At 37.2% G+C, this 27,822-nt stretch overlaps 2 protein-coding genes across 8 annotated transcripts in view; one reads left to right on the forward strand and one right to left on the reverse strand.

Annotated features, from left to right (window-relative positions):
• Nucleotides 1–535: 535 nt before the first annotated feature.
• LOC100893815 (uncharacterized protein CFAP97D1) lies at nt 536–5,601 on the forward strand. The gene is made up of 5 exons (XM_003727113.3): nt 536–947; nt 1,575–1,764; nt 2,571–2,694; nt 4,169–4,299; nt 4,967–5,601. The coding sequence occupies exons 1-5, from the start codon at nt 845–847 to the stop codon at nt 5,112–5,114; spliced, it is 696 nt and encodes a 231-aa protein (XP_003727161.1). The 5' UTR covers nt 536–844; the 3' UTR covers nt 5,115–5,601.
• An 8,208-nt stretch (nt 5,602–13,809) lies between these two features.
• Nucleotides 13,810–27,822, reverse strand: part of LOC100890260 (SMC5-SMC6 complex localization factor protein 1) — a 43,803-nt gene continuing 29,790 nt past the window's right edge. For 2 of the 7 annotated variants that reach the window (XM_030991756.1, XM_030991757.1), the window contains exons 18-29: nt 27,473–27,601; nt 26,362–26,502; nt 25,543–25,620; nt 24,546–24,740; nt 23,434–23,562; nt 22,326–22,466; nt 21,414–21,491; nt 20,329–20,523; nt 19,821–19,946; nt 16,707–16,847; nt 15,439–15,665; nt 13,810–14,372 (exon numbers count right to left, since the gene is read on the reverse strand). In XM_030991756.1, coding sequence (XP_030847616.1) covers nt 14,061–14,372; nt 15,439–15,665; nt 16,707–16,847; nt 19,821–19,946; nt 20,329–20,523; nt 21,414–21,491; nt 22,326–22,466; nt 23,434–23,562; nt 24,546–24,740; nt 25,543–25,620; nt 26,362–26,502; nt 27,473–27,601 — 1,892 coding nt within the window. In that variant the 3' untranslated portion in view covers nt 13,810–14,060. The remainder of the gene's footprint in view (nt 14,373–15,438; nt 15,666–16,706; nt 16,848–19,820; nt 19,947–20,328; nt 20,524–21,413; nt 21,492–22,325; nt 22,467–23,433; nt 23,563–24,545; nt 24,741–25,542; nt 25,621–26,361; nt 26,503–27,472; nt 27,602–27,822) is intronic. The other 5 variants (XM_030991759.1, XM_030991758.1, XM_030991761.1 and 2 more) reach the window with 5 other exon arrangements.

A 27,822-nucleotide genomic window follows, 5' to 3' on the forward strand; every position in this document is an offset into this window, starting at 1 on the left:
TGAAGGCTGCTCCAGCATTTCCGAACTGTTTGGAGGCGCGTCGCACCCAACCCATCGGGCTTTGAGGAGCCACGACATCAATGTCGCCACCCTGCTCGTTTCCCCCCTCATCGCTCATCTTCACGGAGAATTAAAAACTCGAGGGGAGGGAAAACGATAATTAGGATGAAGGGGAAGAAGATGATGATGGTCAGGGCGACGAACAGAGGCAGGATTATCAACAGAAGAAATGACAGCAGATGAAATAATGTGATGTCTTCCAGTTTCGATTGTCAGTAGCCTGTTTCACTCTTTGATAATTGCTCTTGCCATCTCGAAACTGTAGAAGTTTTTTTTTAGAACAACAGACTTTTGTACAGTCAATTTCTAAGTGCCGATCGCGATCGCCGCATCAATAATGTGTGACGTCACGATGATAATTTTGTTGTGATGATGGACGTAGATTCTTCATCCCTACTTTTTGATATTTCGTTTCAAGCCTCGAATCTCTGACCTGTGTAACATGCAGACGCGTTATACATCATTAATTGCGCTAATTAATAATTATGCGCAAGTACAGTAATGAATCTAAAATCCAATATGCATTGCGTATTAAGGATTGCAACGCGTGCGTCTTTAAGCTTGCGCTCAAAAATCATAACAAAATTATAGTAAGCGCGCAGAGCGTCTTAAAATCACTACATCTTAAGGCAATGGGCTGAAAGTGACACGGACCCTCTTTTCTCTCCGAAAAAGCAAAGAAAGAGCAGAAAGGAACAGGAACAACGAAACAAACACTACAAATACTCTTTCTTTGCTTTTTTTAGAGCAATAATTTTGGGGTGAATACCGGTAGAAATTCAAGATGCATCGAGCGTACCAGCCGATCACCCCAGCCAACAACAAATTGCTGAAGAAAAGATGGGATGAGAAACGGTTCGATAACCATCTGCAGAAGGTTCAGAGTGGTAAGAAAACACAACATCTAATATTAAAGTAGGGTTGTGAGTGACGTTTACTAATCAAAATATTTGAAAGGGCGAGTTTTTCGGAATTTACTTGACATTTTTGTTTGCTCTTTAGACCTCGCAATTCTTAGCCTTACCAAGTTTGATTCATGCATGTAAGTTTCGAAACTACATTCACATTGTATTTTAAAGGCGTGAAGGGGATTCTTGGAGAGGAGTTGTTCTAACTTCTATAGACACGTTAAAGTATTAAGGAGAGGGGGATAAGAAACGCAGGTAGAGATAAGTGGGAGAGCGTTCGAGAGAGAAAATGTATAATCTAGAGGAGATATTAATTTTGTTATAAGGCAGAAGGATAGAAAATATGAGAGAGAGAGATTGACAGATATGAGAGAGAGAGAGAGAGAGAGAGAGAGAAAGCGTGAGAGAGAAACAGAGAGCGAAAGAGAAAAGGAGAAAGAGAAGGCAGTGGTATGGCAGGACAAACCGTGCAATCTCACAGTAGATTCGGTTAGCATTCTCCTTCAAGATTGCGTAGGCTATCCGGCGTAACCCGAATCAGAAAAATACAAGCCTATAAAAGTATAATTAGGTCTATGTTACACTGTATACTCTATGATCTTACAGCCAGGCCAGTGATTGATGATAAGCCTCCCAAGACCTACGTCCATCTCCATCTGAAGCTGAAGAAGATGCAGATGGAGGAGGAGAGGCTAACCATCATCGAGAGGGATAACCGCATCCTCCTGGAGAAGATGTGCCACATCATGCTCACAAGAGGCAACGTCGACAATAAGAACTTCTACGATGGCAAGAGGTAAGGAGGCAGAGTGTGAGTGTGAGAGAGAGAGAGAGAGAGAGAGAGAGGGAGAGAGAGAGAGAGAAAAGAGAGAGAGAGAGAAAGAGAGAGAGAGAGAGAGAGAAAGAGAGAGAGAGAGATAGAGGAGGGGGAGCATTGATAGGGACAACGACATCCTTTTGCCCACCAGGGGAAACGTTTAAAATATAATAACACATACATGTAGGTCTAAGGAGGAGGAATATGAGAGAGAGGGGAGAGAGAGAGAGAGAGAGAGACACACACACACACACACACACACACACACACACACGCCCACACACACACACACACGCACACATACACACAGACAAACAAAGAGAGAGGGGGTGGGGAAGGAGGAAGGGGAGAAATAAATAAATAAATATAAATGTGTCATACCCTTCTCACCAGGGACAACGTCGAAAATTCTGCTTGTAAATTCTATATTGGAAGATAACAAAAGACTCAAAGATAGCGATGTAAATTTATATCAAAGGTCTGATAACTTTATGAAATGAACAGTGACACCCTTCCCCCACCAAAAAAGAGAGAGAGGGAGAGAGATAGAGATAAATTCAGGGGGTTCCAATTGATTCCAAAAGAAGAAGGATGAAGAGGAGGTAAAGGAGAAAGAGAGTGAAAAAGAGTAGAAGATAAAGAAGAAGAAGACGAAGAAGAAGAAAAAACAAACAGCCCTTACGTCATCATGTTGAGCTTTTTTTCTTCTTCCTTTATGAAATTAAATTTTGTTTTATCATAGAAAGGCATCATAATTATGATAATTATATTTTCTCTTTGTCCAGCCTCAATCGCATGGCTCGCCAACGTGAGCTGCTGCGAGTGACGCACGAGAACCAAGCAATTATGAGAAGAATCCTGGCCAAACAGGCTACATACAGTCACCATCAGTGGGAAGATGAATGGGCGGTAAATTCTAGTTTCTTTTAGTCTTTCTTTCTTTTATTCAGTTTTTCTTCTTTCATTCTGTCTTTCTTTCTTTCACTCTATCTTTTGTTTTCTCTTCCCTTTTTTCCATTTTTTTCATATGATTTCTTTCATTCTTTCTAATACAAAGTTTTTGTATGGGGTCATGAATTTAAATCGACATATTGGGGAGTGGAAGCATATGCGATCCTTCAATATTCAGTGATCGTTGTCGCGGTTGAAATCGAGTCTAAAGTTATGAAATTGTAAATAGTAAACTTTTTATGTTGTATAGCTCCCTCTCAAGGTCAATATATTAATTAAGCTATAAAACAATGTTTCTTGACTAAAATTGACCAATTTGTTATTTTCGTTTGGAAATTATATATCACAACTACATTTTCTGAGATTTTCATGGTCGCAGCTACAATAATTGTACGACCGTAGGCGCTATTTGAAATTTATCAACATTTACCGGGAGCACCGATAAATGTTGATATTAAATTTTTCTCGAAAGCAGAATTGTTTTAGAGGCTACATTTTCTAGTGCTTATAATGCATCCACAGGGCCATCGAAATATATCAAAATTGTAAAGAATCACTATCCACCCAATTTTCAAAATTTCCCAAAACTTTGTATTACCTTTAAGTTTTGTTCTTTCTTTCTTTCTTTTTAACTCTATCATTATTTCATACTTGCCTTCGTGTTTTCATAATACTTTGCATGTTTGTTTCCGTTGCGCAAAGTAGTCATGATCCAACTGCCATCAGATTTGTAAATTAAACGTACAGCTATCTTCATTAGATATGAACATACAAAAGCTATATATTGTTATGCGTTTTCGGATTGTCCGTCCGTACGTCTACGAGCGTTATCTCAAGAACCGATGGACGGATTACCATCATACTCAGGACATAGATGTATCATGCCAAGCCAATGAACTGATTAGATTTTAGGGTCAGGAGGTCAATGGTCAAAGGTCATGGGGCTCATTATGTATACAAAAATAGCATGTGAACGCATTATCATTAGAATGACGAATGGATTACTATCAAAATCAGGACTTGTAATATCTTGCAGAGCCAATGAACTGATTCGACTTTAGGGTCATGAGGTCAAAGGTCAAAGGTCATGGGGCTCATTATGTATACAAAAATAGCATGTGAACGCATTATCATTAGAACAACGGATGGATTATAATCAAACTTGAATTTGAAAAATTGCTCTGTTTTGGTTTGTAAAATCGCTCTATGGCGAAGGCATCTTATTCGACTGCGCGCAGTCGTAAATCCATCTAAAGTATTTTTTAATTTTGAAAAGTGAAAGCAAAGTATTTATTTTGTCAAGTGTCTCGATCCAGTCCACTTTGTTAGGTTTATCCACTGTTTGGTAATCAACATGGCCGTTCCTCCTAGTGATTTTTTTTTATCCACAACACGTTTCCCTTTTTTTGTCCATTTTTGTCTTTACATACAGATGAACTTGATGTACCTGAAGAATATCGCTAAGTACCCCCAGTGGTATGAGCACGCGTACGACCAGTGGAACAAGAGAGATAACCACGACAGCCGAAACGGATCGCACTATGAACCCAAGAAAAGTAGCATGTAAGAAAAGCGTATACCCAATATTCTAAAGTCAAATTTGATTTTTTTTTTTTTTTTTTTTTTTTTTTTTTTTTTTATTTTTTTTAAGAAGACAGAGATCCGGAGGCTTGGAAGGGCAAAAGAGTAGCAGTAACTGCGATTGCGGATTTCGGATTATTTGGTCTGCCGGGGTGGGGGCGGGTGTCTGGGGCCGGGGGGGGGGTGTGCCATGCTTGCAACGTCTCTTTTTCCTTTAGGCCCTTTTTATGGTCTGAAATGGCCGGGGCAAAAAAAAAAAATCACGGACCCCTTTTTTTTAAAACCAAGGCTTACGAGATTGGATTTTCCGGGGGGGGGGGGTAGCGTGCCCCAGTTCACTCCATATCCATTACTATATCGTCTTCGTTGGCATCGATTCAACCCCCAGTCTAAGGAGGATTCGTGGAGGATTCCTCCCTCCCTCATTTATTAATTCCTATTTGGATACGCCACTGTGTCCTACATGTACAATTTAGACTGCGCGTAAAAAATCTATATGCGTTTAGGCCTACTTGAGATGATTACTGATTCGCTACTTAATGATCTATTCTTTAAATCTCAATACCGCAACATTATTGGTTCATTATTCAGTCATTCCAAATATACTAATTCGTTCGTTATTTTCCCTCTTTGACTTGTCTTTGATTAGGATGGCGTCTTTGGAAAAGTTTTCGAAAAAAGCAGAGGGAAACAAAAAACCAAACAGCGAGAAGAAACGAGCACCACGACGATCTACAAAGCAGAGTCGAGATCGACAAGCAAAGAGAGGTAGCGCTAACGGATGCGGAGTTAGCTGATACTCAACAAAACACTTCACAAATGAACATATTATATTGGCTACCTGCAAATCACCTTTTTTTATCAACATCCCAATGCTTTTCCTCACAATATCTCAGTCCTCATTTTCTCCGTTGGTGTGTTTTTATTTAGTTAGTCGTTTTCTCTTCTATATTGTGTGTGGCATTGTGATATATAGGAGTATTTTGTCAAAGTAATGTTTGTAATCATTGTATGCTCCTACATTACCTTTCTTCCTTTCGTACTTGTGAGAAGTCAGATTTTCTTGAGTATTTGTTGTTGTTGTTGTTGTAAACTTGGGGAGAGTGTGTTAAAAAAGTATTGTGTACCTGTACTACCACAAATTCCATAGTGTACATAATTTATCGTTTAGTTTTGTGTTCTGTTTGCTTCGTTTTGTAATGTGCGACTGCCCGTTGCTTCGGTCTACAAATTATGATGGCATTGGTAAAAAATTGAGTTACTATATTTAACGGGGTGTAGATTTAATGGTGGGGGGGGGGGGTGTTATTGGTCATGTAGATTTAAGTTAAGGTAAATTTTAATGGGGTAATTTGGGGATAAACAATTTCTACCAATGCCATCATAATGTTGTGCACCCAATCATAAATTGATTGCTTACCTCGAACATCCGCTATGGCAATGATCGTTTTGTCTTTTGTAGATTCTTCTTTTTGAGATTTTTGTGGTTGGTATTTTTCATCCTCTCTGTGATAATTTTATCCTCTCTTTAGTCATCTTTTACTTTTATAATTTTGGCCTTCTTGATCTTTTTTATGCTTATTCCTGAGTTTTCTTTCCTGATCTTTCTCTTCTTCTTCATCATGTTCTCTCATTTTCTACTTCTTTCGTCTTGAGAAAGATAAAAATAACTTTCTTCTCTATCTTGATTCCCTCTTAGGCACCGTCTATACTCTATATTATGTGGTCGTTTTATATTGTTTTTCGTCATTCTATCTATTTGTCTTTCGTTCTAAACGCTTTGCACTTTCGTCGTGATTGCTTTTGTTCTCATCCTTGTTGTTGTCTGCCTCCGATGAGGACCGTTTTTTCTTCTTCTGAATTATAAGGTTTCCCACTTCGTCATCCATAATGTAAGGCCTGCACTTTCATGTTTAATTTGTGTAGTAAATTATTTGTCTAATGTCTTGTCTGTTTGTATTGGGACTTTAGTCTATTTTTTTTGTTGCTATTCGTCGAATGATTTTTATTCGAATTGTAATCTCAACTGTCATTTGCCTATTGTGCTGTTTATTCCTTTGTCATATAGTTAATTCGTCCGTCATGTCTCTTGATATTTTGTTGCTAGTGTTGTTGCATTCTGTTTTCAATTCGTCTGTTATATTCTCCCATCTACTATTGGCTGTCGAGTGCTTTGTGTCTTTTCGTGCCGTTTTTTGTCTTCCCATATTTTCTTACTAATAGTTGAATAATGTATAGTCCGTTGTTTACTGACATCATGCATCTGGAGCTGTTGTGTAAGTGTTTATTTCTGTCGTGGCGTTGGTGTTTATAGCCGTATATATCGTGTTATCTTGTTGGTATTCCATCTTGTCTCTTTCGTTATATCTTTTATTGTATTTTGTCATTTTCTTCATTAATTTTTTATCTATTTTCATCACTGTTCTTGTGTAGCACTTCTATATGCGTCCGTTGTTGTGACCTCCTGTTCAATGTTTATACTCTTTATTTTCTTTTGCATCATCAGTTCGTGTCACTTTTGCCGTTTGGCTGTCGAGTGCTTTGTGTCTTTTCGTGCCGTTTTTTGTCTTCTTCTCATATTTTCTTAGTTAGCTCCTTGTTTTCGGACATCGTGTATCTAGGGCTGTTGTTTCAGTGTTTATCTCTGTCGTGGAGATGACAGCATCTGTCTTGTTATCTTGTTGGTATTTCATCTTGTCTCTTTCATTTTTGTTATTGTCTTTTTGTCATTCTCTTCATTATTTTATCTATTTTCATTATTGTTCTTGTGTCAAGAGATGGTATTGTGTCTTTCGTTCTTGTACGTACGTCAGCATTGTCGTCTATATAGTCACCAATTCTTTAACCAATTTGCTGACTGTCTCTTTGTTCGTAATGTCTTGTCCTATAAGTTACAGACATGTTGCACTGGTACCGTTATAACTTCAACGTATCTCACTCGCAGTGATGTACACAAAATGATGGCATTGGTAAAAATGTTGTATTTATTTCTGTACAAGGGGTTATTTAGAATAGGGGAGGGGGTAAGTATATTTAAGCTTTATTGTGTTATAATTGGGGTAACTTAGTTTTGCCATTTCTATCAATGCCATCATTTTGTTGTATACATCCCGACGGGAGACCAAAATACACAATACCAACAGGTGTCTCATAAAGAAAGAGTCGTGTAGATATTTCTCAGTGCCATTTACGATGACAAAGGTAAAACGATTCATGGGGGGGGGGGGGGGGGGGGGGGGACTCGGGGGGGGGGGGGGGTAATTAGGGGGTTAAAACTGGGTAAATTGGGTTTTGAATTTAGATTGAACGTAGTAGCGTACGTAATCGGGTTATATAAATGTCTCGTTTTTACCATTGTCATTGAGCCTTCATATCATCTAATGGCCGGCCAATAACTACTACATTCCTATATTTCTCAACATGGTTTTTGTAATGTAGTTGCAAGTCTTTGTTTGTATTTTCGTTAAAACGTATTCTTGGATGTTTGTCACTTCTCTACTTTCAATTCATGTCCATTCTGTATATATACTGTAGGTCATAGCGTGTGGAGAGAGATAGTTGTGACACGCGCACACATTCGCATCAAAGGTCAATCCACGGAGCTCCAAATGGTTCCTTCCCATATAGCATAGAGATTGTATGTGGGAGGAAACTATTTGGAGCTCCATGCCTTGACCTTTGATCGTGTACGTGTGCGCGTGTTACAACTACCTCTCTCAACACGCTATGCTTGTGGTATTTTATGTAGTTATTTGTAATTGTGAACGGGTTCATGCCCCTGTTACCTGTGCATTACCGATATTGTATACACGTTAATATGTTTATTGTCAGTGCATTGTGCAGTGTAGTCGAAATTAAATGAGGACTTAGCATTGGGACTGATGATATCAATGAAATCTACTTGAATTATACCATCTAACACACTGTACATGATAACTTCAGGTTATGGTTTCAAATTTGCCATTCTGACATTTCTTAAAACATTTATGACCTTACTGACTCACTCTCTTTTTATCCACGAACCTTCACAAGTCGCACATCATTTAATATTGTCCACCGTTGCCCGTAAAATTTGAATGTTTTCTTACCTCTTTTCATGGAACGATTGTGACAATATGGTTTATTATTGATAGATAAAATTATGAGGAGATATAAAACTTGATCTTTCGAGAATAATCCATTGATATTTTCACAATCATTTCATGAAAAAGAGGTAAGAAAAATCATTCCAACAGTGTATGTATAGGTTTATTTAAAATATTGCAATGTTGTGTCTGTAGTGGTAAAATAATGAGTATCGAAAATGAAACTTTATCTACTCTTCTTTGTCTTTTTCAAGTATTTTATTAGTTTATCCTACCATTGGTGGAGGAAAGTTGTCTTACAAGATCAAATTATCTATGATATTCTCATTTTTGGATTGGATAATGATGAAGGCAAATGCCGTTCTAGAACATTATATGTTTTCGGGGGGGGGGGGTGGTCAGAAAGGGTATATTAAAACAGCCATGAAGTAGTTACGTATAGTCTGATAAACAGTGCGTCCCAGAAAAAACGAAACCGAAAACTATCGATGTTTTATCATAACTTATTATAATTAATAAATGACACGTATAATATAGATCCTCCTCTTTCATTTGATGCAACTCATATGATGCACATTTCACTCATGAGTGATTAAAATAACTTGAAGAAAGGGTATTCAAAAGTCATTTGGCGAACGGTATCTGAATTTCAAAGAGAAAAATCACATTTCTAGAAAATTAGTATTTGCCCTTTAATTCATATGACGCCTCAATCAGAAGAAATGAGCCAGGAATAAAGAAGTTCTGCTTGTGTAAAGTAATGCTTGCATTTCCATAATGTGATTAAACGAATTCGTTTTTACTGGCTGCCTGTCGTAGCAACAAACAGAGTTGACTAAAGACTTAACTCCGTTTCGTTGACGATCAGCAAAGAGGACGGAAGACTGCATGCATGGCTGATCGTCAACGAAATGGAGTTAAGTCTTTTGTCAACTCTGTTTATTGCTACGGCAGGCAGCCAGTGAAACGAATTCGTTTAATCAAATTATGGAAATGCAAGCATTATTTTACACAAGCAGAACTTCTTCATTCCTGGCTCATTTCTTCTGATTGAGGCGTTATATGAAAGGGCAGAAATGTGATTTTCTCTTTGAACTTGTTCATACCGTTTGCCAAATGACTTTTTGATACCCTTTCTTCAAATTGTTTTTAATCACTCATGCGTGAAATATGCATCACATGAGTTGCATCAAATGAAAGAGGGGGATCTAAGCTTTACAAATGTGTCATTTATTAATTATAATTGTGATTAAGTTATGATAAAACATCGATTGCTCTCGGTATCGTTTTTTTCTGGGAAAAAAATACTGGGACTGTATAAGGAATGTTGTAGGGGCAAATGTTGATTAATCAAAATTAAATTTTCGGCTTTGGTAGAGGCACTCTTCTTCTTGATAAAGGAATGGAGAAGCAATATAATACTTGAACAAGACAAAGAAGTAATGTTTCCTTTTCGATATCTATTATTGCTGTGTCAAGTCCCTCGATGGTGCAACCACATATGGAAGTCCACGGGTCGAACAGAGTTAGGGAGTTTGGCTCCAGATTTTGAGCTGAAAGTTGGAATGACGTTATTTTACTTTAGAATTTATTTGGATGATTTCCTTGCTTTGTCGAAAATTTTTATATTGGTATGTTGTTTTATTGTGGAAGAAAAGCAGTAACGATATTTGATTGGTATACTGTATCACAAACACGCTGCCTGGTCTCAATAAAGGTCGTCTGATGAACCATCATCAAAGAACTTTGTTTCCATAGTCATCATATACGTGTACTTTCTCATCTATCGCCCCGGTATACTTCACATTTTCTTGTCCTCACTAGAATTTACATATGACCTTGACCAATTTTAATAGTTTTCGCCAATGTTCTTTTTTCATTTAAAAAACATTCGAGCTTCTCTCATTTTGTTTATCCCTAAATTTCCCAAGGCCTCTATCTTTTGATACTGTACATCCTCTCTTCTTCTTATCTCCATCATCATCATCATTCCATCTATTCAACATAACTTATCCATCCCTCTTTCTGCATACTCCACTTCTCCATCTTCCAATCAGTTTGTCCTTTTCTCTCTTTCTTCTTTCTGGCCATCATCTCCTACATATTCTTAATTCATTCTTTACATCCAAAGGTCAACCACTCCCATAACAGAACGACCCCCCCCCCCCCCTTCACAGAAAAATACACATAAAAATGGTGCTGTAAAACATATCCTGAAAAAAAAGCAATGTACACATCATGTGAAATAATTACAAAAACCTTTTACTTCATAAAAACATCACAATCATCGGACACCATACATAGTACTTGGTATAATGTAAATACAGATATATACATTAAAATAAAGGCATGATATCCCCTCCAAAATGTACGATTCAGTATCACAAACAGATATAATAGAAAAGACAAAGACATTTGCAGAGTTCAAACACAAATATCTCTTTTACATGTACTGCAGCAAACAGACTTAAAATAAAAGTCATTCCACAATCCTTTTGCTTTCTTTATGCAATGAAAATCACACACAAGTGATGTTCATTAGAAATTGAGTCTCCTTTCGTCTTCTAACTTCAGTTGCTACACCTCTTGCCCAAATCAGGTAAATCCTGGGACCCCATTTCACAAAACTTGTCATTAGTGACAAATGACAGTTTTTATTATAACAGGGATGCCAGTTAGAATTAATCAGAGAGCCTGGAAATCACCTAGAATGAACTATGATCTGAAAATAACTTGTCAGGGCCTGAATTCAGGCTATTGCCTGAAAACTGGCATCCCTGATTATAAGCTACTGGAATTCTTGCTTCTTATTGGTTATTATAACAGCAGATTTGTCACTGAGTTTTGTCATTGAAAGAAGGCTTTGTGAAACGGGCCCCTGGTAAGCATGTCCCTGGTTTATCAATCCGACATTGTCATGCACATAAAACTGGATAAGTGAAAAAAAAATCTTCTTCTTTCTAATTTTTCACCCATTGAAAATTGGTTGCATCCTTGCATATATGTTGCCGTGATGAAACATTAATTTTAAAGAGCTTTCATCGCTAACTTAGCTAATCTGTACAACTGACAAAACCAAAGAGGTAAACAAAATCTCAACATCTGAGTAAATCAGCTTTATATTTGCTTCCCAAAATGTACAATCTGAGTTATGAAGCGCTCAAACTTGTTCACCTTTACATATTCATGACAAAATATATCACATGAGGTAGCTACAGCCATAACAGCACAGTCATGGAAGACATAGAAGACTTCATAAGTCATGGAAGACTTTGTAATAAGCCATTTATATAACATAGCAATATGTTCTCTTTCAAACATCAAAATCTTCACCCAAAATGCCGTCAAAAATCTGGAAGACATCACGTTCTAGCAGAACTACCAACATAGGACTGCCCCCTAACGAAAACACCAGGAAGATAGTTTTTGCAATTCACAAGATGTAACACGCATTGTAAAGTCGATGTACTGAAAGCCGACAATAAGTCAGACTTCACGTGATAAAAATTGCATTTCTAGTATCTTTGCACAGAATTGGCAACTAACAATTGAAAGCAGACATGAAAGGCACAATCTAACACAGTTCAATGACACAACAGTGACAAGTAGTAAAACAATGTACAAAACTACAAATGCAACATATAGATAAACACGTACAAGAAAGTTTTGTTGTTGTTGACATTCTAGTACCTTTGAACAAAATGGGCAACTTACAATTAACAGGAGACACGAGAGGCACAACCTATATATACATAAAACACAAACAAGTTGTAAAAACATTGGTACAAAACTACAAATGCAATGTTATATATTCCTGAATAAATAAATACCCTTCAAATGATGTGAAGCAGCATAGAACATGACTTGAGTGGTATTCTGAAAGCTGTCCTATCTTTCACTCTATCTTTTATCATAATTAGGTGAAGAAAGATGAGAAAATACTTAAAAATCAGTTCAAACCTGTATTTTTAAATGCATTAGAAATTAGAAAAAAATACGTCATCTTACGTAGCACACACCCATGACATTATATGCAATAATCACTCATAATTTTCTTATTCTTCCCTTTCACCATTTTCAGTTAATTTAATGAAACAAAAGATGAAATGTAGGGTTAAAACATACTAGATAGGAGTTTTCAGAATACCACTTTCATATAAAGAAAAAAAAAATCAAGATAAAATGGTGTTCAGAAGACCAGCCTAGTACTATATTAGAAAAAGAAGTTTGATGTATGTTACAAAAATAGTAGTACTTTTTCATTCTTGCCTGGAATCTGGCAGAATAAATTATTCTCGCTTTTGAACACATGATGTACATACAAGTAAAGGCAATGCGTGAATGGAAGAAAGAAAGATTGCATTTGCTCCAACCTATTTACCTCTCCTGTACAAAACTTTTTTTTTTTATTGTACAATGTATGATCTCTATGAATTGGTACAATTCTTTTGTCAAGAACACATCAAATTATTGTCACTTTAAAAAAAATCAAACAAAACAAACTAGCAAAAGACAACATTTTTTTTACATAGCTAGCATATTAACTGTATGCTAAGAATACCACACAAATTCCTGTTACTTGCCTTAATGTGATTCATTCCACCAAAAAAGAAGAAAAGAAGAAGAAAAGAAAAAAAAAAAAAAAACAGAATTTTATGAGCATTACTTATCTACAATGTCCAATTTCAGTCCGCTTCATAGCAGGATGTAACGTCCCACCAGCTAATAAAGTTCAGTCAAAACATGAGGTGATTGACAAATTCTAGTCTGGATACTTGAAAGTTTATTAGTGTTCCGGTAATTCTAATATTCATACTTGGCAGCTAAGGGTTAGGAATTAAACTTACGTACTACGCAGAATCTACTCGACATCTTAAGTTGGGGACATATTTTCAATCTGCAAGGATCAAATTTAACCCGTTTGAACATGGCAGCAACAGATATGACAAAGACATTCAGCCCAGAATCTTATCCAACCATTTCATGGAAGACTACATTTAATGTTGGTCAAAAAAAAAAACACTGTGGCATGGACATATCATTATTCTGCACCCTTCAAAGTACAGACCAATTAATATATGGCAGCAAAAATTATGACAAATACTACATAATCTAGATGTTACCACACCATCTAAGAGAAGATCCGCTTTACTTTAGAAACGATTTTAGATACCGCGGTATCTAAAATCATTATCAAAACACAATTTTGTTGACACATTTCTAGTCTGCATGGCAGCAACCATCCAACATAGACTAACTACATGTACCCTGGATCGATCAACAGGCTTACAACATCGTGTGTTAAAGTAAGAGGGTAAAAAAATCAGGCTCCTACTTTGGAATTAAAAAAAGTTCTTTCATGAAATCTACTAAAAAGACCAATGATGCTGACATGTATCGAGTCTCTGTCTGAACTCTTACAGACTTATATATGGCAGCAATGAATTACATACCGGTATACCCTGGATGTCAACAAACCATTTCAAGGAAGACCTGGGGGGCGTTTCACAGAACTTGTCATCAGTGACAAATGACAGTTTTTGCTATAAGCTACTCAAATCCTTGCTTCTGATTAGTTATCAACAGATTTCTCACTGATTTTTGTCATTGAAAAAAAGCGGTGTGAAATGGCCCCCTGTACTTCTATCTTCAGACTCCTCAGCTCACCACAGCACATAGATGAGTGATCAACCTCATGGACCGCGTCACCCGTAGCGTGACCGTGGCCTTTGACGAAGACGGCGTCTCCTGGCTGGGGGCGATCTGACGGAGATGGGCCTTGAACCCCTCCGTGTGACGGCTCAGTTCCATGAACACCTCCATGTCTTCCAGCAGTGGACCCAGGCTGGAACAGTTCTCAGAGTAAACTGGACCTCGGAGGCTAGGGGAGAGAGGAAGGCTGGCCTTGGTGAAGGTAGGGGAGCCAACCACCGATACGAAAGGTGTGGTTTCACTGACGCTGGCATTTACCTGAAGAAAACATTAACAAATATTTATTATTTTTTCACCTGAAGTGAATTGGTGTATAATTTAATGCAAAAGTAAGCTCCATGAATAAATATTGTGTACCGGTAAGTTGTTTCCTCTAGCACTGCATTTTCCAAAACAGCATGAAGAACAATTGATATTTGTACCCATAATACAAAGTCATTAGTTGAGCTCATCAATTATAACTTTTCAACAAAAATTGAAGATGTGGTTGGTGTACGGTTAATGTTAAGATTATTAATTGAATTAGAATATTTTTGTATTACTTTCGGCTAGTAAATGTATCCAATCTCATTTGTTGAAAGTGGCTACTTTTCACCCTCATTCCCATCCCTTTCAACGTAAAATGCTTTCATCTCTCTGCACTAGTATGGCCAGGAGAGATTAGACCTCCCTGTGTGGTCACTGACAGGTGCTTATCTCATCAAATCAGCTCTCATAATCAAAAGGGAACCATGGGGGACCAACGGTTAATGCTTAGACATTGTTTGCTATATAGAGGGCACAAGTAGCTATAAGTAGTGCAGTCCCGCTTACTGAATGATGTAAAGCGTAATATGCATCACATTTCTGTATCTTATAACACAGAGCTCGGTGAATATGCGCAGGACCTCTGTAGCAATAGTTGCCATTCATTCACACATAAAAAACATGCTTAGGTTTTTTTGCGGGGTTTATCGCTTCATATCTGAACGAGCCTACAATTTGTCAGTCAGAGTGAGACTTGATGCATGCGCTGCATTGTATGCATCTACAAGATGGAATAATGTCCATGGTATTTCATGGAAGAGGTGTCGTGGTCGAGTGGATATGTCACTAAACTGTGGATCAAGTCCCGCCACGGCATCAATATCCTTTGGCAGGACATTGATCTACATTTGCAACACTCGACCCAGGTGACGTAAATGGGTACCTGGTAGGATTATTCCTTGAAATGTCAATATCGGTAGCCGGAGCTAAATCTAGGGTAATAATTTCCAAAGCTCTTTGGAAGGGCATAGAGACTTTATATCATTATGTGTTATGCGCATTTATTATTATTATTTACCCCATTCGCTTGAAGGTTGTTCACCAGCCTCTTCTGGCCCTTGATGATATCCACCTCCGCCTTCACCCGATGAAGGTCATGTGACCTGACGTAGCTCTGCAGCATCGCCATGACGATACTGGCAAACGCCTCACACTCCTCCTCCGTCACATAGCCTAGAGTGCTGGCGAAAGGAGGGCCAAGAAGCTGGCGGTACTTGCTGGGGTGCGGCTGGGGAGAATTCTCCTCTGAGGGAGGGCAAAATGCGATGGATGAAATGAAGACAAAAAGGAGATAAGTGTCAAGCAGGAAGAACATACATTTTATTATAAAACCAAACATATTTCATAACATGAGATTATCACAATGTGCTGAAAGATGACCATTAATACTGCAAGAAACTGATATTTGAAAAGGTTCGAAATTGCAATTAAATTACTTCACTGCACAAAATATCTGTGAATCTCGACCGCCCCCCCCCCCCCCCCCCCCCCAAAAAAAAAAAAAAAAATGTTGAAAATTTTTCAGGAAAAGTAAAGACTATAATTTTACCCTAGTGTTCAAGAGTACAACTTTTCATTAAGAGGGTTGAGTGGATTAGTGTATGCTTACACAAAATGTTGTTATATTCAAAACCTTTTAGAAAGACTCATACTTAATGAAACACTCAAACAAGAGTACTACAACCATTTGGCGCTGATTACTATGACAATTTTTTTAACTCTCTCTTTCGAGAAACAGGGGTGATAGTGAGCACTAAAAAAAAAATAGGTTTTTTGTTTTCCCCTCAGCCACGCCCCCCTTGAGTAAAAAAAAAAAAAAAAAGGATTCGCGGGGGGAAAATGGCATCTAACAACATTCTCCCTTTTCGAGTAAGAAAATTGGGACGAAACTGGGAAAAAATAGGGCAAAATAGGGAAGAATAGAGAAAATTGGAGGGAAATCGGGCAAATCAGGATAAAATAGGGAAGGAAAAAAAAATGGTAAAAAAAAAAAAAAAAAAAAAAAAAAATCTGGATTTTTTTTTTTTTTTTTTTTTTTTTTAAATCTGGAAAAAAAAAATCGGGAAAAAATCGGGAAAAATAAAAAAAATCGGGAAACCGATTTAAATCGGGTTTTTATCAGGCCTGGAGAAACCAGAGCCTATCACCCATCAGCGCTTACAAATGATGATCAGTTCGAAGATATTATGATCATAATGCTACATTCCCCGCTGATTCCTTGCTCTTTTTCTCTCCCAATATTAAAAAGCTTGTAAAAACAAAAGTTTAGTCTGGTTTGGTACTTACTGTTCTCATTCTTTTCATCAATGGCAGGCACTTTGCTGACCTCTGACCTTTGACCTAGAATGGCTTCCTTCATGACCTCTGTCTGAGCTAAGTCAACAGGAGTATACCCTGCCTTGTTCTTAACAGTCAGTAGACTCCTCCCTAATGAATAACATAAGGAAATGCATCAAAAATGGCGACATGAGGCAGTTAAGGCTTGTTCAGATACATTGCTGTAAACCGCCGCAACAAAGTTGCCACATTTCAAAAGGTGTAAATTGATGACAAGTGTGCACTGCTAAAAGATCCAGCCCATATTCACTAAACTCTGTGTTATAACTTATAAGATCTAGAAATGTGACGCGCATTTCAATTTTACCTAATTCTGTAGGGCATCCACCTTTGAGCAAATGAAATAAAAATGTTCACTAGCCCAACTGGGTGACCAAAGCTTCAACATAGATAGTGATAGTGGTAGAACAGGTTTATTGATAATAGTTTTGAATGCCTACACTCTGAGACCAATTTTTTTTAACAGATGGTAATAATAATAATAATAATAATAACAATATTTATAAAGCGCAACATATCCATCTCTAGAGATGCTCAAGGCGCATACAAATAATTTAAATTAATATTAAACATACTTAAGATTAAAGAAATATTAAATGTTAACTTGCATTAGATCATACAACTTCATGGTGCCATGCAAGGTACATACAATGTGGCACAGTGCGATTGTTTTGCATGCATTGTATAAAAAGAACATTGAAATTTAACAATATGCATTGAGCATCAGGTGAGTTTTAAGCCCAGTTTTGAAAGTAGAGAGAGTGTTGGCCATCTGAATAGAGAAAGGTAACTTATTCCACAAAGAAGGAGCTGCTGATGCAAATGCTCTATCCCCCCAATTTCTTTTGGTACGTATTTCTTTAAGTCTAATATTATGTGATGAACGTAAACCAGAACGACCTGCAGAGTGGGGTGATAGAAGGGATGAAATATATTCTGGAGCTAGATCATTTAGTGCACGATAGGTTAAGAGTAGAATTTTATATATCACACGCTGTTGAACAGGGAGCCAGTGCAGAGATTTCAAGATAGGAGTGATATGTGATGATATTCTGGTGTTAGTTACAAGGCGAGCAGCAGCATTCTGAACTTTTTGCAATCGGTTAATTTGGTTGGCAGGTAGTCGAAAGAGTAATGAATTGCAATTATCAAGGTGCGAAGTAACAAAAGCATGTACTAACTGTTGGGTGGATTGAGGTGAAAGATATTGCCTAATTGCACGGATATTACGTAGATTACAATTGGCCAGTTTAACACAATTTGAAATATGGGTTTCGAGTGACATGGCAGAATCAAATATTACACCAAGATTCCTAGCTTGATGTACAGGAGATACAGGGGCAGAACCAACTTGAACATGAGAAACCTTAATTTTACTGAGCTGTCTACTGTTGCCAAGCAAAATGAATTCTGTTTTTGCATCATTTAGTTTTAAGCGACTCTCAATCATCCAGTTCCTTACATCAGCTATACAGTTTTCAATTTTCTTCACATTTTCATCTATTTCTTTCTGGACAGGTTTGCAAATAAAATAAAGCTGTAAGTCATCTGCATACATATGATAATTGATACTGTGTTTTTGAACAATATGCTGTATGGGCAGAGTATAAACATTGAACAATTGCGGACCGAGAACAGATCCTTGGGGAACTGAAAAATCTAAACTAACTGAAGCAGAGGTAGCATCACGGATACAAACTTCTTGTGATCTACTAGAAAGATATGACATAAACCACTTTAATACTATACCATTGAGACCTATTTCCTTTAATCTCTTTAGCAAAATGCAATGATCAACGGTATCAAAAGCACTGCTGAGATCAAGCAGTACTAAACCAGAGACATTTCCATTATCCATACCAATTAATACATCATTGTTTACCCGTAACAATGCACTTTCCACGCTATGCATCTCCCTGTATGCTGACTGGAAAGGATTTTGCAAACTCTTATTCTTTAAGTGAGACCGTAGTCTACCGGAAACAACTCTTTCTATTAGCTTGCCTAAGTATTTTAGATTAGCAATTGGTCTGTAGTTTTTCAAATCTTGTCTGTTAAGAGAGGGTTTTTTCAGAAGGGGTTTTATGAGGGCATGTTGTAAACAATGGGGAAAGAATCCACACTTTAGAGATTTATTAACTATCTGAGTAATATAAGGAACAAAGTCATTGACAAATTCTTTAATTAGACAAGTTGGTATCGGATCTAAATCACAAGAAGACACAGGGGAATTCATGATGATTTTTCTAATTTCAGTACATGTGGCGAGAGTGAATTCTGACATGCCAGTAAAAGGGACAGGAACAATTTCTAAAAGGGTGTCAGTATTTCTGTAAGAACTTAAATCAGTTAACTCTTCTCGAATACTTTTTATCTTATCTACAAAATAATCACAAAAACGATTAGCAAGATTATGATCATTATCAGTGTTGGGATATAATGGATCCTTCTTCCTGTCTAATAACTTATTAATAATTCTAAACAGACGTTTCTGGTCTCCTGAACAATCATCAATGGAAGAAGAATAGAACTGTTTCTGTGCTTGGTCTATAAGATGAGACACATGTTGCTTCTGCTCCATGTAGAGAATGCGGTCGGCAGGGATTCTAGAAGACCTCCAACGCCGCTCAAGTCTCCGTCGAAGGCGTCTTGCGCTACGAATGTCATCAGTCATCCATGGTGACTGAGGTTTGATAACAATAATTCGAGTCTTCTTTGGAGCAAGTTTATCAAGTAAACTGTGGAGAGAGTTCTCATACTGTGCAACACATGAATCAACAGTATCATGATTAAAATCGATGGAAGATAACGCAGCATGGACACCAGTTTGAAACTCCTGACGATCCATTAATTTTAAGTTACGAGTGACAATGGACTTACGAATGGGTTTAGGTTTCCTTAATGGTAATGCGAAATGAATTCCTTCGGTGGTCGGGCAGATAAGTGAACATGTAGAAGGGGCAAAACTGCATTTCCCAAGAAAAGAATTCTTGACATCAAATTTTGTTAATTTTGTCAAACAAATATGGTAATTTCTGCCCTCTGACTAGAAGGTCAACTCACCTCCAGCCTCTACCAGAAGCTTGACCGCTTCTATCTGATTGTTGTTGACCGCATCATGAAGGGGTGTGGTCCCACAGTCAGAGGGCGCTGCTAGCAAGTCAAGGGTTTGCCTTCCATTCTCTGTACCTGAATCACAAGTATCGACAGCATTTTTAAATTGAAGATCAACTGAATTTGAATTTGTATAATTGGTAATAATGCAATTACACAAGCTCTAAAGGAAATTGAAATGTAGAGATATCACAAAATGGAAATTCTGAATGAATTATTTGTAATTCGAACTGCGGTCTGACAAAATGGCATGGTGTAAAATCAATGAAAAATGTTTTGGATACCACAACAGATGCCATATCAAACAAAGAAATATCTTATTCTTATTTGATTTACAGATTTTACCGACTGAGCCAACTCGCGTCATTTTGCTTGATACACAGTACATTTATTTTTTCCCGCTATCCTTCGGAAACGTTCAAACTTCACATTTGCTTTGGCCCACATGCACACATACCTGTAATCTTTCTTTTTCCAGGAACGAACTTCAGAAGCTCTTTGACACAGGCCGTGTGTCCATGGTTACAGGCTTCGTGAAGAGGTGTCCAATCTGCATTGTCCCGGGCATTGATATCGATGTCGGGTTCATTCAGAAGCTCCCTAACTTTGGCGATGTTGTTCTTGATGCATGCTACATGGAGAGGCGTTTCCCCTGGAATTAAAAAAAGATGTAAACTAGACGCACGCAGTCGAAAAATGATGCCTCCGCCATAAATTGATTTTACAAACCAAAACAGAAGCAATTTTTCAAGTTCAAGTTTGAAATTCATTGTAATCCATGAACAGGTTCTAAGAATATCGTGATAACAAGCTTTTTTTAAAATACATGTATGACCCTTTGTTCTTTGACCATAAAATCTAGTCAGTCCATTGGCTCTGCAAGATACATACATTTCTTGAGTTTGAGGGTAATCAGTCTATTGGTTCCAAATATAATGCAATCCCAAGCTTTTTTTGCATACATAATGAGCCCCATGATTTTTTACCCCAAATCTTATCGGCTCATTAGCTCTGCAAGAGACATACATGACCCAAGATTGGCAGAAGTCCATCAATTAGTTCTTGAGATAACGCGATCACAAGAACGGGACGTACAGACAACCATAGTTTGGTGCGAAACTTGATTCAGTTATGCAGAGCTTGTGTACTTCAAGATAAATTGTTAATTAAAGTGATCTTCAACTTTGATATGTAATGTAACATCTGATCCTGTGATATGAAATACAGATTTTTCATTACTGCATCTGTTAACAGATTTGATTAATATAAATTAACAAAAGTAACATCCAATCCTGTGATATGAAATACAGATTTTTCATTACTGCATCTGTTAACAGATCTGATTCAGACAAAGAAAGAAAAAATAAGAAATATTTCCCCAAATAAGTATAAATTAACATCCAATCCTGTGATATGAAATACAGATTTTTCATTACTGCATCTGTTGACAGATCTGATTCCAACAAAGAAAGAAAGCATAAGAAATGTGTCCCCAAATATCTATAAAATTAACAAAATACATTAAAACCATTTGCGACCTACCTTTAGGATTCTTGCGGTTCACATTGGTCTTCCTGGGTGAGGATTTTGGTGAAGGATGAGGGATACTACGATGAGAAACTGAAGTTGAAAAGATTCAAAGTTGTGATTTAATCATTTTATAGCATATTTGCTGCATCATGGTGTAGAGACTTTCCTTGTCAACCTATCAAATGATGTCTTAAGGGACATGGATGATGGGAGAACTACTGTTCTATTACTTCTCGATTTACCTTCTGCATTTGATACTGTCAATCATACAATTCTGTTAAATACTCTGAAATCACTTGGTGTTGATGGTAAAGCTCTTAAATGGTTAAGTCATACTTATTTGAAAGGTCTCAAATTGTTTGTGTTGATAATTCAAAGTCTGATCCTGCTGCATTAGTTAGTGGTGTTCCGCAAGGATCTGTTGGAAGCCAGACACTTTTCTCAATTTACTTAAGTGGTCTGAAACAGATTTTACAATGTCACTCTTTTAATTACCATTGTTATGCAGATCATATCCAAGTGAATACATCATTCCTACCTAAACAAACCAATGTCATTGATACTATTCAAAAACTTGAGGCTTGTGTTCATGATATCAAGAAATGGATGAGCTCTAATTCCTTGAGATGAAATCGGAGCTGTTGTTTATCGGTTCTAAAACTCTATTAGACAAGGTCAGCTGATAACTATCACAAAACATTGTAACTCTCTCTTTCGAGAAACCACAGCCTATCAACCTCCAACGCTTACAAATGATGTTCAGTTCTAAGATATTATGATCATAATGCTACATTCCTGCTTATTCTTTGCTCTTTTTGTCTCCCAATATCTAGAAGCTTTGAGAAAAGCACTTTTAGATCAAGGTAATTTTGTTGCTGTTGTTGTAAAACTGCTGAATATTTGTTAGTCTGGTTTGGTACTTACTGTTCTCATTCTCTTGGTCAACGACAAGCAATCTGCTGACCTCTGACCTTTGACCTAGAATGGCTTCCTTGATGGCGTCTGTCTTAGCCAAGTCACCTGGAGTAGACCCTGCCTTGTTCTTAACAGTAAGTAGACTCCTCCCTAATGAACAACAGCAGAACAAAAGAAAATGGATTAAAGGGATCCGGTAACTTTGTCTCAGATTCTGCAACAAAATCCTGGATTTAGCTCATGCTGCAATGATAATTATAAACATTTAGGTCAGTCAGGAACCCCATGACTTTCACAAGCCGATCACCTGTCTGATTATCAAGATATTTATTATTGGAAATCGAAACCAAATTAAGTTTGGCGCGAATCCATCAATCGGTTCTTGAGATAAAGCGATCACGAGAACGGGACGTACAGATTTACGCACAGATGGCCGGACAACCCGAAAACATGTCTCCGCCCTTCGGCTACTTTGTAGCGGAGGCATAAAAATCACTAGCCCAACTGGGTGATCAAAACTTCAACTTAGATGTCACATGGTAGTACAAGCTTAATAACAATAATTTTGTTAATACCCAAACTCTAATAACAAAATTGATTGCAGATGATAATCATGTTGAAAAATTGTATTCATCGGGCATGTGTAGGTTGTGCAGATATACTAACATGTAGAAAGGGCAAATTTTCAAAGAAAAGAATCAAATATTTTTCAAGCCAGAGTTAATTCCTCATTTTTATGCTCAGTATCGTGTCATGACCTAGTGTCATCATACATATTAGTTTGCTTTTCTCATTATGCCTTGTTTTTGTTACTTGTTTTGTTCATGAAATGTTATACATTTCAAGAGGGACCATTACGGTTACAGTGATCAAGTTTGCTTTCCTCTTCCCGGCAGTCAACTGATGCACTCAGATGACCTCCAGTAAGAGTGTGCATTTATGATTGACATTCCTTATATATTAGTTTAATCATATTTACATTGTTATATTTTTTGCGAAATGCTGAATAAATAATAAATTTTAAATAATTTAAAAAAAAGTGAAATCAAATTTCATTAATTTGGTAAAAATTATGCTGTTCGATAATTTCTGCCCTCTGACTAGAAGGTAAACTCACCTCCAGCCTCTACCAGAAGCTTGACCACTTCTATATGATTATTAGTGACCGCATCATGAAGGGGTGTGGTCCCACATTCAGATGGAGCTGCTAGCAAGTCTAGTGTTTGCATGCTTCTACTCTCAGTACCTGATTCCAATTATCAACAGCAATTTAAATGAATATATTAACTGAATTTGAATTTTAATAATTGGTATTATTCAACTTCTAAGAATGTTCTGTAATCTGATTGGTTCAATCGGGCCATGTGACATTCAGTGGACTGCACGGTAGCATCTATCTGCATTGGAGTGCAGAAAGCGCACCATACCAATGCACTATACCTTCACTCACCTGAGTGCAGGTATAGCGCTTTTGGTATAGCACATTCCCTGCACTCAGAATGACATCATCAATGGGTGTGGCAATGACCGGGCGTGTCAAAGTTTGCGCGAAGTGTACACATTTAGGAATGCTGTCTGCGTACTAAGGACTAAACGTAACATCCTAATTTCTGCGCTGGCATGTGCGCCGGCACAGTACGTACACGTTTATATACGATTATATTACGGATGGACAAAGAGGATTGGGATTTGCGTTGTTGACTGATCAGGAAATGGACAAACTATTGGACAGTGTTGATAGTAAAAACACAACAAAAGTTGAATGATATGCCAGACACAAAGTTGAAAGATTTTGTAGTTTAGTTGGAATGGATATTGAGTCCTTCCATCGACTCCCTACAACAGAGCTTGATAACCTCCAGAGTCGTTTTGGGGTAGTTTAAGAAAAGATGATGGCACCTTGTATAAAAAGAGGTCTCTACAATCTAATTTGGAGTAAATTCTGAATGAATTATTTGTGATTCAAGCTGCTGTCTGACATTTAAAATGGCACGATGCCAAATCATTCAAAGATGTTTTGGTTACAATTGCTATATCAAAGAAATAATTATCTAATCTTCAATTGATTTACAGATTTTACCAACTGAGTCAACTCGTCTCATTTTGCTTGAAATACACTATTTTTTTTCCTTTTCGCTATCCTTTAGAAATATCCTTTTTTTTTACAGGTCAACCACATCAGAAAACTTTCAAACTTTCTAATTTGCTATGACCTATGTTCACACATACTTGTAATCTTTCCTTTTCCAGAAGCGAACTTCAGAAGCTCTTCGACACAGGCTGTGTGTCCATGGTTACAGGCTTCGTGTAGAGGTGTCCATCCTGCATTGTCCCGTGCATTGACATCGATGTCAGGTTCATTCAGCAGTTCTCGTACTCTGGTGATGTTGTTCTTGATGCATGCATAATGGAGCGGCGTTTCCCCTGGAATTTAAAATAAATGTAAACTAGATGGACCTAGATGCCTCCGCCATAAAGCGATTTTACAAACCAAAACAGAAGCAATTTTTCAAATTTAAGTTTAAAATTCATTGTAATCCATAAACAGGTTCTCAGACTATCGTGATAACAAGCTATTTTTCATATACATGTACATGTATGACCCTTTGATCTTTGACCCAATAACCCCTAAAATCTAATCAGTTCTTTGGCTCTGCAAGATACATACATGTCTTGAGATTGAGGGTAATCCGTCTATTGGTTCCAATTATAAGGAAATTACAACCTATTTTTGCATACATGAGCCCCATGACCTTTGACCTCATGACCCTAAAATCTAATCAGCTCATTAGCTCTGCAAGAGACATACATGACCCTAGATTGGCAGAAGTCCATCGATCGGTTCTTGAGATAACGCGATCACAAGACGTACGGACAATCATGTCGGGTCAGCCGGGCTTACGTCAAATTGTTTTGAACAGCACAAAATAGTTCGACCTCTGCAAAGGTCAACTTAAATAACACATGTTTTGCATAGCTTGGTGCGAAAACTTAATTCGGCCTACTAAAAATTCAAGTTATGGAGAGCTTATGTACTTCAAGATAAATTGTTAATTAAAGTTTTCTTCAACTTTGAAATGTAACATCTGATCCTGTAATGTGTAATACAGATTTTCATTACTGCATCTGTTAACAGATCTGATTCAGACAAAGAAAAATATCATAAGAAATGTGTCCCCAAATATGTATAAATTAACAAAATACATTAAAACCATTTGCTACCTACCTTTATGATTCTTGCGGTTCACATTGGTCTTCCTGGGTGAGGATTTTGGTGAAGGATGAGAGATACTACTGCGAGAATCTGAAGTTGAAAAGATTCAGTTGTGATTCAATCATTTTATAGCATATCGGCCGCATCATGGTGTAGAGATTTTGCTTGTCAACATATCAAATGATCCTTGAGGGACATGGATGATGGGAGAATTACTGTTCTGTTACTCCTCAATTTATCTTCTGCGTTTGATACTGTCAATCATACAATTTTGTTAAATACTCTGAAATCACTTGGTGTTGATAATAAAGCTCCTAAATGGTTCAAATCTTACTTATTTGAACTTTTCTCAATTTGCTTAAGTGGTCTGAAACAGATTTTACAATGTCACTCTCTTAATTACCATTGTTTTATTCAGATGATATCCAATTGTATACATCATTCCTACCTAACCAAACCAATGTCCTTGATACTATTAAAAAACTTGAGGCTTGTGTTCATGATATCAAGAAATGGATGAGCTCTAATTCCTTGAGATTAAATCGGAGCTGTTGATTATCGGTTCTAAAACTCTATTAGACAAGGTCAGCTGATAACTATCACAAAACATTGTTACTCTCTCTTTCGAGAAACCACAACCTATCAACCTCCAACGCTTACACATGATGATCAGTTCTAAGACATTATGATCATAACGCTACTTTCACGTTTATTTTTTGCTCTTTTTCTCTCCCAGCATTAACAAGTCTTGAGAAAGCACTTTAACATCATGTTAATTTTGGTGTTGTTGTAAAAGTGCTGAATATTTGTTTAGTCTGGTTTGGTACTTACTGTTCTCATTCTCTTGGTCAACGACAAGCAATCTGCTGACCTCTGACCTTTGACCTAGAATAGCTTCCTTGATGGCGTCTGTCTTAGCCAAGTCACCTGGAGTAGACCCTGCCTTGTTCTTAACAGTAAGTAGACTCCTCCCTAATGAATAACAGCAGAACAGAAGAAAATGGATTAAAGGGATCCGGTAACTTTGTCTCAGATTCTGCAACAAAATCCTGAATTTAGCTCATGCTGCAATGGTAATTATAAACCTTTAGGTCAGTCAGGAACCCCATGACTTTTACAAGCCGATCGCCTGTTTGATTATCAAGATATTTATTATTGGAAATCGAAACCAAATTAAGTTTGGCGCAAATCAATCAATCCATTCTTGAGATAACGCGATCACAAGAACGGGATGTACAGACGTACGTACGGATGGCCGGACAACCCAAAAACATAATGCCTCCACCCTTCGGCTACTTTGTAGCGGAGGCATAAAAATCACTAGCCCAACTGGGTGATCAAAACTTCAACTTAGATGTCACATGGTAGTACAAGCTTAATAACAATAATTTTTTTAATGCCCACACTCTAATAACAAAATTGATTACAGATGGTAATCATGTTGTATTAATTCATTCATTGGGCATGTGTAGGTTGTGCAGATAAATTAACATGTAGAAAGGGCAAATTTTCAAAGAAAAGAATCAAATATTTTTCAAGCCAGAGTTAATTCCTCATTTTTATGCTCAGTATCGTGTCATGACCTAGTGTCATCATACATATTAGTTTGATTTTCTCCTTGTGCTTTCTTTTTGTTACTTGTTTTGTTCAAGAAATGTTATACATATCAAGAGGGACCATTACGGTTACAGTGATCAAGTTTGCTTTCCTCTTCCCGGCAGTCAACTGATGCACTCAGATGACCTCCAGTAAGAGTGTGCATTTATGATTGACATTCCTTTAATATTTGTTTAATCATATTTACATTGTTATATTTTTTGTGAAATTGCTGAATAAATAATAAATTTTAAATGATTTTAAAAAAAGTGAAATCAAATTTCATTAATTTGGTAAAATTATGCTGTTCGATAATTTCTGCCCTCTGACTAGAAGGTCAACTCACCTCCAGCCTCTACCAGAAGCTTGACCGCTTCTATACGATTATTAGTGACCGCATCATGAAGGGGTGTGGTCCCACATTCAGATGGAGCTGCTAGCAAGTCTAGTGTTTGCATGCTTCTACTCTCAGTACCTGATTCCAATTATCAACAGCAATTTAAATTAATTATCAACTGAATTTGAACTTTAATAATTGGTATTATACAACTTCCAGGAATGTTCTGTAGTCTGATTGGTTCAAATCGGGTCATGTGACATTCGGTGGACTGCACTGTAGCATCCATTTGCATTGGAGTGCAGAAAACATACTAGGTCTGCACTCGCTGCGCTGGAGTGCAGGTATAGCGCTTTTGG

The sequence above is a fragment of the Strongylocentrotus purpuratus genome, unplaced genomic scaffold (assembly GCF_000002235.5).
Source record: "Strongylocentrotus purpuratus isolate Spur 01 unplaced genomic scaffold, Spur_5.0 spur5_scaffold_2, whole genome shotgun sequence".
NCBI classification, from domain to species: Eukaryota; Metazoa; Echinodermata; class Echinoidea; order Camarodonta; family Strongylocentrotidae; genus Strongylocentrotus; species Strongylocentrotus purpuratus.